This window comes from Acinonyx jubatus, chromosome E1, assembly GCF_027475565.1.
Source record: "Acinonyx jubatus isolate Ajub_Pintada_27869175 chromosome E1, VMU_Ajub_asm_v1.0, whole genome shotgun sequence".
NCBI classification, from domain to species: Eukaryota; Metazoa; Chordata; class Mammalia; order Carnivora; family Felidae; genus Acinonyx; species Acinonyx jubatus.
Window position 1 is genome coordinate 16013822 of NC_069397.1, and position 12514 is coordinate 16026335.

At 36.8% G+C, this 12514-nt stretch overlaps 1 protein-coding gene across 1 annotated transcript in view; it reads right to left on the reverse strand.

The window, feature by feature from the left end:
• Positions 1-12514, reverse strand: part of CPD (carboxypeptidase D) — an 80489-nt gene that overhangs the window by 11677 nt on the left and 56298 nt on the right. The window contains exons 12-15 of the mRNA XM_027034606.2: positions 8073-8396; positions 5950-6145; positions 2987-3122; positions 1516-1647 (exon numbers count right to left, since the gene is read on the reverse strand). Of these exons, the coding sequence (XP_026890407.1) occupies positions 1516-1647; positions 2987-3122; positions 5950-6145; positions 8073-8396 (788 nt within the window). The remainder of the gene's footprint in view (positions 1-1515; positions 1648-2986; positions 3123-5949; positions 6146-8072; positions 8397-12514) is intronic.

Genomic DNA, 12514 nt, shown 5'->3' on the forward strand with positions numbered 1-12514 from the left:
AGGCCTAATAACAATATTCCTTATAGGCTGCATTTAAACAACACAAACTACCTCCATATACGATGGCCCCAGAGAGATTCAAGAAGCAATTGTTAAACTCATCTAAGTGCAACCAAGTCACGGGGTGCCTGCATGGCTCAGTAGGTTAAGCATCTGACTTCAGCTCAGGTCATGATCTCATGGTTTGTAAGTCTGAGCCCTGTGTCAGGTTCTGTGCTGACAGCTCAGAGCCTGGAGCCTGCTTTGGATTCTGTCTCTGTTTCTCCCTCTCTCTCTCTCTCTCTCACTCTCTCTCTCTCTGCCCCTCCCCCACCCACGCTCTGTCTCTCTCTCTCAAGAATAAATAAACATTAAAAAAAATTTTTTGTTTTAAATGCAAGCAAGTCAGTCAAGGTTTAAAGCAGGGAAGGGCGATTCTGTATTGCTAATTTTTTTTTATTAATTTGTTTTATTTTTTATTTTTTTAGATTTACATCCAAATTAGTTAGCATATAGTGCAACAACGATTTCAGGAGTAGATTCCTTAGTGCCCCTTACCCATTTAGCCCATCCCCCCTCCCACACTCCCTCCAGTAACCCTCTGTTTGTTCTCCACATTTATGAGTCTCTTATGCTTTGTCCCCCTCCCCATTTTTATATTATTTTTGTGTCCCTTCCCTTATGTTCATCTGTTTTGTCTCTTAAAGTCCTCATATGAGTGAAGTCATATGATTTTTGTCTTTCTCTGACTAATTTCACTTAGCATAATACCCTCCAGTTCCATCCACATAGTTGCAAATGGTAAGATTTCATTCTTTTTGATTGCCGAGTAATACTCCATTGTATGTATGTATGTATGTATGTATGTATGTATGTATGTGTATGTATATATATATATATATATATATGTATATATATATATATATATATACACACCACATCTTCTTTATCCATTCATCCATCGATGGACATTTGGGCTCTTTCCATACTTTGGCTATTGTTGATAGTGCTGCTATAAACATGGGGGTGCACGTGTCCCTTCGAAACAGCACACCTGTATCCCGTGGATAAATGCCTACTAGTGCAATTGCTGGGTCATAGGGTAGTTCTATTTTTATTTTTTTGAGGAACCTCCATACTGTTTTCCAGAGTGGCTGCACCAGCATGCATTCCCATGTATTGCTAATATTTGCTTAAACACAGTATGAGTTTCTTGAGGCAGGCATTGTGTTTTATTCACTTTTGTATTCCCAATGTCCATAGACATAATAATTATTCAATAAATGTTTGTGAACTAGATTGAACAAATGTGACAAGATGGCTGCACTGGATAAAGCTGGCCCATCATTAGATCTGACCTCTCTCCTCCAAGTAACTGAGCTGTTGATATAAGCACAATCTTCCCAAGTTGGTTGTTGCTCATGGAGTGTGCTCAAATGCTCACAATTTTTAAAAAAAATTTAGAAGGAACATTACCTAATTGGAATTTCCTATCTAAGCTTAGAAAATATATACATAAATTGATATTCTACGTACCTGTTTGTACTGGTTTGTCATACGGGTATGTGACCAGCACTGAACCACCATCTAATGCAACAGAAAGACTGAAGTCCTGTTTTTGAATCAAATTTTCAATGATTGCTTTAGTCTCAGGCTGGGAGGCATTATCTAAAAAAAATGCAAAAGTCAAATATGAAGTACCATTTCAAAATTTTAGTATGAATAGCTAAGAAAATATTCTCTAATGAGCACAATCAGAGGCTAACTTTAGAAATCTGTATATAAACACTGTATGACTCAATACTATCTCAATAGTGTGAAAGATATACTCTAGAAGGTAGATTACTTTGAGTTTTATATAATTCAGGATAGTGTGTAAAGGTTAATGACTCTAAGCAAGCTTAAGAAAATTCTTACTGGAAACAAAAAGGGATGAACATATCCTCTATTTTTTTTAAGTTTATTTATTTATTTTTGAGAGAGAGAGAGAGAGAGAGAGAGAGAGGTGCAGAGAGAGGGGGGAGAGAGAATTCCAAGCAGGCTTTGCACTATCAGTGTGGAGCCTGACATGGGGCTTGATCTCACAAACTGTGAGATCATGAACTGAGCTGAGATCAAGAACCAACTAAACCACCCAGGCGCCCCGAATGTGTCCTCTTAAAAAAAAATAATATTGAGGGGCTCCTGGGTGGCTCAGTTGGTTAAGCATCTGACTCTTGATCTCGGCTCAGGTCATGATCTCACAGTTCATGAATTCGAGCCCCACATGGGGCTCTGCGCTGATGGTTCGGAGCCTACTTGGGATTCTGTCTCTCCTTCTCTCTGTCCTTCACTGATTGTGCTCTCTCTCTCTCTCAAAATAAATAACTTAAACTTAAAAAAAATAATTTTGAGAACATATAACCTATCTTTGAAAGAAAATAAGATTTTCAGAAATCAGGATGTTTTCTGTAGCACTGTTTGCAAGAGCAAAAAATTAGAAAGAAAGCAAATGTCCATTAGTAAGAAAATTATTCATCAAACTAGAGTATTGGCATACAGTAACAGTGTACTAAGATGTCATTAATAAGAATGTTAGAGATCTGTAAGTACTGAAGTGGAAAGATACCAGTGATATACTCAATGAAAAAAGTTGAAGAACATATGTATAATTATGATTCTGTTTAAGTAAATAAGAAAGAGGCTCCTTTACATCAACATACACATTAATTGTGTGTATGTGTGTACGCACATACATGGGGGGATAGAGAGAGAAAAAATATATATCTGTATGACTAGTAATGGAACCCTTCCAATATTATTGATTGAATTCATAAGAAAACACTTGAATTAATTTGCAAATAATAAAGGAGAAAAATTTGACAAGTTTCTAGTTTGTCATTTATACCTTACCTGTACAACCTGGAAGGAAGTTCCCCATTATTCATCTACACAATCTACCAGTTTCCTGGCTAAGAGAAATCAAACTATGTGCAAAGCAGTTTAATGGCTCCCAAATTAGTCTTACTTGTGAAGTCTGTATCCAAGTCTTTGCCATGAGCATTTGTCTGTCCTCTTTTTGAAGTACAGTCTTTCTCTTGTGCCCTCTCTCGCCCATCCGGATTTAGAGATGGGACAATCACAATTCTAGTCCTGTCAACCAGCTAAAAGAGAAACAGAAACCAGTGAAGTTTATTAGCAATATGTGGAATCATAACTTCCCATGCCTCAGAGTCTTTATTGTTTTATTTTATTTTTTATTATTATTATTTTTATTTTAGAGAGAGAGTGCAAGCAGGGGAAAGGGGCAGACAGAGAGAGAGGCAGCAGAGAGAGAGACAGAAAGAGAGAGAGAGAGAGAGAGAATGAATCTCAAGCAGGCTCCGGGCTCAGTGCAGAGCCCAACGTGGGGCTCGATCCCAAGACCCTGGGATCATAACTTGAGCTGAAATCAAGAGTCAGATGCTCAACCGACTGAACCACCGAGGTGCCCCAAGGCTTTACTGTTTTACATAGACTTAAAAGGCAGGACTAATATAAATAAAAATAAAATTCTTTCTTGCTTCAAATATATTTAAAAAGAAATGAAAAACTACTGCACAACTATTTCCAGACTTCCTAATGACTTACAAAGGGGTCAGAAACCACTGCCTGCAGGCTAAATCCAGCCCGCTGCTTGCTATTGTAAATAAAGTTTTATTGGCACACAGCCATGCCCATTCATATGACTGTTTTTGTGCTGTAATTCAGAGTTGAATAGTTGCAACACAGAACAGCTGTCTCACCAAGCCTGAAATACATACTACATGTCCCTTTATAGAAAATGTTTGCCAAACACTGGCTAAAACCAATAATAATGCTTAAGACTGTATTTTCCAGGTTAAAAACTGGAGTGCATATTGTAACAAATATCAATGTATGTCTGGAAACAATGAGACAGAAGAGTTGAAATCAGCATGACAAAAAAAATGAAGTAAAATATTTGCCTTACCCATAATAATTTCTCCTCCAAATGATCCATATGCATCAATACCTACATATGTGGCATGAACTAATTTCTGATATACTTCATCTTATCTTATATATTTCTGATAGTAATTCAGAATAAATAATCCCTGGTTTATTTATTCTGCTAAAACAGTCTAAAGATTGAAAATATTGGAGACCCTAAATTCATTAGTTCTTAACTTTCTCCACTGGGAGAGAGTTTTTTCTAAAGTGTACATGCTTGAGCTTTGCTACAGGTCTCAGGGTATGTGTATATTTTCTTGAACTTGCCAGATAATTCTGGCCCTTATCTCAAAACAAATGGCATCTAAAGTAACATTATGAGGGGCACCTGGGTGGCTCAGTTGGTTAAGTATCTGACTCTTGATTTCAGATCAGATCATGATCTTGAGGTTCATGAGATCAAGTCCTGCATTGGGCTCTGGGTTGGCAGCGTGGAGCCTGCTTGGGATACCCTCTTCCCCCACCCCCTCTCTCTCTCAGCTGCTCCCCTGCTGGCACGCTCTCTCTCAAAATAAATTTAAAAAAATATTTAAAGTACAATTATTGGGGTGCCTGGGTGGCTCAGTCGGTTAAGCATCATGATCAGGTCATAATCTTGTGGTTCACAAGTCCGAGCCCCACGTGGGGCTCTGTGCTGATAGCTCAGAACCTGGAGCCTGCTTTGGATTCTGTGTTTCCCTCTCTCTCTGCCCCTTCCCTGCTCACACTCTGTCTCTCTCTCTCTCTCAAGAATAAATAAACATTAAAAAAATAATAAAGTATGATTACTAGTTCTAGTCTAATTGGGCCAGTGAGGCAAATTCTCACAAGCTAGAAGTTTTGAAATTGCTGGTAGGTATTTTACCTAGGTCATACAGTCTCTTACAACCATAATATCAGTAGGCAGCCATCTGGCCAAACATTGGAATAACCTAAAGAGCTTTTAAAGGAATACTAATATTTTTAGGGATGGGGCCCAGGCACCGGTATTTTTAAAAACTTCCCAGATGTTTCTAATGTGTAGCCAGGCTTGAGAAACACTATTCTAGATACTCTCCCATTTTTTAAGAACAGAACAAAACATGTCCTTGGAGTACTCTTTACAACTCACATTAAGAAATTAATACAATTTGCTTTGCTGAAAATGGTAAAATAATTTCTGGTCAAGTCTGATTTAAGTTCATCTCAATCCCGTAGGTACTTTCTGGTCCTAATCATGATCTCAGTTCTCCCCAAATTTCTTTTAGGGGAGGCAGTATCATGTAACAAAACAGCACAGACTTGAGAGTGAGACACGCTTGGGTTTAAACCCCAGTGTTACCACATACTCGCTGTGTGACCTCCTGTAAGTTATCAAATATCTCTGCCTCGATTTTCATATCTGTACAATGGAGATAACAAATTGAGAATTAAATTATGATGTATGCGAAGTATTTGGTGTAAGTACCTGACACATAGGGGAGGGGCAGAGAGAGAGAGGGAGACACAGAATCCGAAGCAGGCTCCATTTCTCTGAGCTGTCAGCACAGAGCCCGATGTGGGGCTCGAAGTCACGAACCACGAGATCATGACCTGAGCTGAAGTCAGACACTTAACCGTCTGAGCCACCCAAATGCCCCACCTCATTTTCAATATAGTGTCCCAATTATAAGTCACTAGCAATGGAAGTCCCTCAAGTTAGAACGTACAGAATGGTAAGTAAAGATTGGAAGGGTAATTCGACTAGTAAATAAAGGAGTAAAAGATTGAATGCAAATCTTTAGTATTTTTTTTCTCTATGCCTCTAATTATATACAAAGAAATACAGCAGAAAGACACTGTTAACGGTGAGTATATACAAAGGTGGTCCATTTTCAAAGGGTAAAGTTTATAGTAATGCACTAAAAGTGCCTCTGTGTCAAATTTAACAGGAAATTTGAAAAATTTTTAATGGTGCCTTGATATCAAGGTATGATTGAGTTTTTTCCTTCTAATGCATGTCAAAACAGGCTATTCTCTTACTTGAGTAACAGCTGGGTTCTTTTTGTAGTTTAGGCAGAGAAATTCTGCCAGGGCCAAAAGCAGTTCAGTTCCGACTGGAGCATTTCCATGGATACCAGCAACAAAACGGATCTTTGGTTCTTCGGGTTCAGATATGTTGGGCTTATTGGAGATCTCAAGGGACCAGATGTGACGATATTCGGAACTCTGTCCCAAACTTTCAAAAATCAAAAACATCAAGTCAGCAAGTCATCAAGCATTATGTTAAAGCCAACATACAGATTTTTTTAAAAATATGTTTCAGACATGAACACAAACATGAAAAGCCTTTCAAAACAGAAAGAATGCATCATTGTGTCAGAAAATCTGAAGAAAATCGCTTTTCCTTGACCAAAGAAAATCAAATACAAGTGAGATATTATCGGATTTAGGGAAGAGTATGGTTTGGTGCAGCATTCCTCCATATTCAGTCATTTTCATACCATCTTCACAATATTTGCCCTTTCTTCTATAATCTATACTATTTACTTAATGTGTGGCTTTTAAATTAACTCGCTTGAAATTTTAATTGTGGAAAAATTTAAATATACATAAATGTACAGAACCTTACTTTTTAAATGTAAATTAATTTATACAGATAAGATACTTTATACTTTACTGTAAATGCAATACCAGTATCGCAGCAAACATCCTAAAGCGCTCTGCTCTTGTCCACGAGCTCTGAGCTTAAGGCCTGGTTTCTTTCACACAAAGGGAGATTTACAAGAGTTACATAGAAAAAAAAATTAGCATTAAGTTGAGAAGGATTAATAGAATAGAAATTATTGGTTTCCCATGTTTCTAATCAGTGATACTTAGTACCTGTTGGTGGACCACCTAAAACTGTCTTGTGTCCCATCACCGGCAGGTGTTGCATATTTGGGGGAAAATATTTAACTAAAAAGTGCATCTTGATTTGTAAGGTTGAAAAAGCTTAAATAGATGAAGTAATGGATAGCAAAAATAATGTCCAATTTTATCTTTTAAAATAAGAAGGTCTATAAGCTCTATACAGCACTAAGATGGACAATATTAAAACCTGAACTGGACAGAAATATTCAAGAACCAGTTGAGGAAGAGAAGAAAGTGGTATTGCCAAAGTACTGGCAAAAACAAAGTAAAAATACAGAAGGCTAGATAATGTTCATAAGGCGTGTAGTAGAGGGCCATCATCTCGGGGCAACTTGTAGAGTAAAACCCTCAATAAGCAGACAACAGGAATCAACAAATGAAGAAAATAATTTTCAAGTAACTGTAACAATTTTTTTCTCATCTTATTTTTATTCTATTTTCTTTTTTTTCTTAATTTTTTTTTTGTTTTTTTATTCTCAAGTTAGTTAACATACAGTGTAGTCTTGGCATCTGGAGTAGAACCCAGTGATTCATCTCTTACATATGACACCCAGTGCTCGTCCCGAAAAGTGCCCTCCTTAAGTGACTGTAACAAGATTTAAAGAAGGTTTGTAATGAAACAGTGAAAGTGAGGCAGAGAAGCCCCAGAAAATGAAGATAAAGGCTGGCTCAGCATCGGTTTTACTTAAGCCAGTACTGGATATTTTCCCAGGACCCTTGATCACAGATGTCCCTAAGGCTTCAGGGAAAAGCAACTGTGAATAGAGACTAGAGTCCGGGGAATGGCAGCAACCAGGCTTCATTTTCTATTTGAAAAGAAAGAATGATCTCTGACAGGTGAACTCACAGTTCCAAATTTGTCCCTTGCCCCCAGAAAAATAAAACAAACTAAGAAACAGGACGTGAATCTGCAGCTGAGAAAGTGGAAAACGCGTTTTTAATTCAAAGTTATCACTAGGAAGAGTAATTTTATGTTTTCCAGGAGGCACAGACCATCCATTGCTAATCTAACAAGTAATTCTCCTCCAATGTTCCTCATAAAAGTTTTCAGATTCATTGTTAGAAAGAACTGTTTCAAAAGAAGTAAATCCAATTCTCCCGATATGCAGTTCCAAATAAATTACAAGAACCATTCAACATGGCTTATGTTGAATGTAACTTCTTTAAAAAAAGAAAAGGAAAGAAACAAAGAAAAAGAAAAGAAAAAAGAACGAACGAATGAATGAAAAAAGCAGTAAGAGGGTGACACTTACTTGGTGAGATTTGTGATGTGTGGGTAGTTCATCACAAGTCCTCTCAGAAACTCTGATAAGTCTTTGTACGAGTGGTATCGGTAAAGAGCCAGATTTGAGGAGGACCGTAACATGAGGCTTTCCAAACCATTCTCGGCTGAAAGGTCTTTAATTAAAGTTTCAAACTCTTTAGTGGTTGGATCACTGGCATCATCGGTGTTGGTGCTGTCCCCCTTTCCCTTCTTTGATTCATTGTTTGAATCTGCTGACGATCGAACAAGTGTGAAGTTGACCTGAATAGCACCTTCACTCTTTACAGTCACATTCTTGGTAACTGGATTATACCTGTAATAAAGGGGAGATTAGAGCCATGCTTCCACAGGTGGAGTACCTATGCTTTGCAGAAACAGAAGGCTGCAGAGGGTATGTGAATCCTTGAGATAAATCCTATGAGAGTCAAATTTTTAACTTTGTGATAATTTATTATTTGTTTTAAACATAAATTAACAAAGAACAGACGTGGGTAAACTGTAAAATATGAGTGGGTTTTTAAGATTAAATATATGACCTCAAAAGAAAGTTAGTATTTGCAGTAAATACTCCACGTCTCCTGGAATCTGAGTTCAGTTGTCTGTCATCAGGGTATACGGTTGGAAAAATTTGAGAGGTACTAACTTAGGACATTAACTACCAAACACATCATTCTTGCCCTATTTTTCAGATATTTTGCTGCTTTCGTTTTTCTAATACTATGACAAAATGTAAGAAAAACAGAAAAGACCTCGTTTCTCATTAGTGTGAAGTTCTAACCCATACATTTTATGGACCAATAGATATTTGAAATCTTTTTTAAAAAAGGTAGCAGTAACTAGAAATATTTTCATGTTCTTACCCTTACTTCAATATAATGTTCAAGCTAACTCTTCAGAAATAAGATAACTAGTAAGGGAGGGGAATAATATCCAGTTGTAACATCTATACTTGTTAAAACACAAAAAAGAAAACTACAACACGGTAAAAATGATGCATTTTGGATTAAACAGGTGGTTCTGATTCTAAGCTGTTTGTAAAGGGTAGAGAAGATAAAGAAAATTAAGTTTTATCCAAGGAAAAAAGTCCTAAGTTCATTCTCTCTCTCTTTTTTTTAAAGTAAATATGTCTTTGTAGAAGTAAAACCTGTAAAAAAAGATGAAAATGTCCTTTCTTAGAGAATTAGAAATAAGAAAGAAAATTCCACCAAAGCAATACCTCAACATAATAAAGGCCATATATGAAAAACCCACAGCTAACATCATACTCAATGGTGAAAACCTGAGAACTCTTCCTCTAAGATCAGGAACAAGACAAAGATGTCCACTCTTGCCACTTTTACTTAACAGAATACTGGAAGTCCTAGCCATAGCAACCCCGCCCCCCCCCCCCAAAAAAAAGAAAAAAGAAAAGAAGAGAAAAGAAAGAAAAGAAATAAGATGCATCCATATTGGTAAAGAGGTTAAACTGTCACTATTTGCAGGTGACATGATATCATACATAGTAAATCCTGAAGGCTACCCAAAAATCTACTAGTAGTAATCAATGAATTCAGTAAAGTTGCAGGATACAAAGTACCCAGAAAGTTGCAGGATACAAATACTACCCAGTAGCATTTCTACACATTAATAACAAAGTAGCAGAAAGAGAAATTAAGAAAACAATCTATTTACAATTGCATCAAAAAGAATAAAATACCTAGGAATAAAACTAAACAAAGAGGTGAAAACCTGTACTCTGAAAACTATAAAACACTGAAAAAAGATATTGAAGATGACACAAACAAATGTTAAGATATTCCATGTTCATGGATTGGAAGAATCGATATTTTTAAGATGTCCATACTACCTAAAGCAATTATAGATTCAATGCAATCCCTATCAAAATACCAATAGCATTTATTTTTACTTTTTTTTTTTTATTTTGAGAGAGAGAGAGAGCGAGCATGTGAGCAGGGGAGAGGCAGAGAGACGGGGAGATAGGGAGAGAGAGAGAATCCCAAGCAGCTTCCATACTGTCAATGCAGAGCCCAACATGGTACTTGATCTCACAAATCATTAGATCATGACCTGAACTGAGATCAAGAATTGGATGTTTAACCTACTGAGCCATGCAGGTGCCCCCCAACAGCATTTTTCATAAAACTAGAACAAATAATATTAAAATTTGTATGGAAATACAGAAGACCCCAAATAGCCAAAGCAATCTTGAGAAAGAAAAACAAAGCTGGAGGTATCACAATTCCAGATTTCAAGATATACTGCAAAGTTGTAGTAATCAAAACAGCATGGTATTGGCACAAAAATAGACAAATATAGATCACTGGAATAGAATAGAGAGCCCAGAAATAAACCCACGCATACATGGTCAATTAATCTATGATTAAAAAAAGGCAAGAATATACAATAGGGATAAGGTAGTCTCTTCAATAAATGGTGCTGGGAAAACTGGACAGCCACATGTAAAAGAATGAAACTGGACCACTTCCTAACACCATACACATAAATAAATTCAAAATGGATTAAAGACCTAAATGTGAGACCTGAAACCATAAAAAATCCTAGAAGAGAACAGAGGTAGGTAGTAATTTTTCTAATCTTGGCCAAAGAAACATTTTTCTAGATATGTCTCCTAAGGCAAGGGAAACAAAAACAAAAATGAACTATTGGGACTACATCAAAATAAAATGTTTTTGCACAGTGAAGGAAATCATCAACAAAACAAAAAGGCAACCTACTGAACAAGAGAAGACATTTGCAAATGATATATTCAGTAAGGGGTTAATATACCAAATATATAAAGAACTTATACAACTCAGCAGCCAAAAAACCCCCAAATAATCCTATTAAAAATTGGGCGTAGGACCTGAATAGACATTTTTCCAGAGAAGATATATAAATGGTCAATAGGCACATGAAAAGATGCTCAACATTACTAACCATCAGGGAAATGCAAATCAAAACCACAACAAGATATTACCTTACACCTGTCAGAATGGCTAAAATAAAAAAGATAAGAAATAACAAGTGTTGGTAAGGACGAGGAGAAAAAGAACACTTTTACACTACTGGTGGGAATGTAAACTGGTATAGCCACTGTGGAAAACACTATAGAGGTTTCTCAAAAAATTAAAAATAGAAATACCATATAAGCCAATAATGCCACTATTGACTATTTGCTCAAAGAAAACAAAAACAGTAAATTGAAAAGATACATGCACCCCTATGTTTACCACAGCATTATTTATAATAGCCAAGAGATGGAAACAACCTAAGTGTCCATCAATAAACCAATGAATAAGGAAGATGTGGTGTATATACACAGTGGAATATAATGTAGCCATTAAAAAAAGATGAGATCGTGCCATTTGCAACAGCATGGATGGACCTAGAGGGTATTATGCTGAGTGAAATCAGTCAGACTGAGAAAGCAAATACTGTATGATTTCACTCAGATATGGAATCTCATAAAGCAAACTAATAAACAAACAAAAAGCAGAAACAGACGCATAAATACAGAGAAAAATCTGATAGTTGTGGGGGGTAGGTAAGCAAAATGGGGGAAGAGGAGTAGGAGTTATGGAATGAATAAGTCATAGAAATAACTTATTTCTATGTTATGGACTTCCAGTTATGGAATGAATAAGTCATAGAAATAAATGGCACAGTACAGGAAATACAGTCAGTGGTATTGTAATAGCATTGTATAATGACCAACGGTAGCTACACTTACAGTGAGCATAGCATTATGTAAAGACTTGTTGAATCACTGTTGTATACCTGAAACTAATGTAACATTGTGTGTGAACTATACTCAAATTAAAAATACTTTTTTTAAATAGAAAAAAAAGAGAATGGTTTAAGCGTGGATAGAAAAAAGTGTGAAAGAGCTTTAAAAGGGAACAAATGTATGGGTGGCTCACTAGGTTGAGTGTCCGACTCTTGGTTTTGGCTCAGGTGATGATTCCAGGGCTGTGGGATTGAGCTCTGCATTGGGCTCTGTGCTGACTGTGGAGGCTGCTTGAGATATTCTCTCCCTCCCTCTGCCCCTCTCCCCTAATCTCTCTCTCTCTCTCTCTCTCTCTCTCTCTCAATAAATAAATGAAAATAAAAGGCAACAAATGTAACTTCTAGTCATTGGACATGACTAGAAGTCATGTAGAGTCATGTACAGTAGAGCAGGAGTCCTTTTTTCCCAACTAACAGGTGCTTCCCAGAATTGTTACCAATAGTGAAGGAAATTACTCACATCTAGACAGGGAGCAGTGGACCTGAGAGGAGGAGGATAAAAGAGGCCACTGTCCAAAGTGCATAATTTCACAGATTTCTTAAATGTGATAATTCATGTACTCACTTTATCACTAGAGGAGATTCAAATGGGTAACCAGCTCTAAACTTCCCAGCATGAAACTCAGGGTTGCTTGGCTTCTCTGG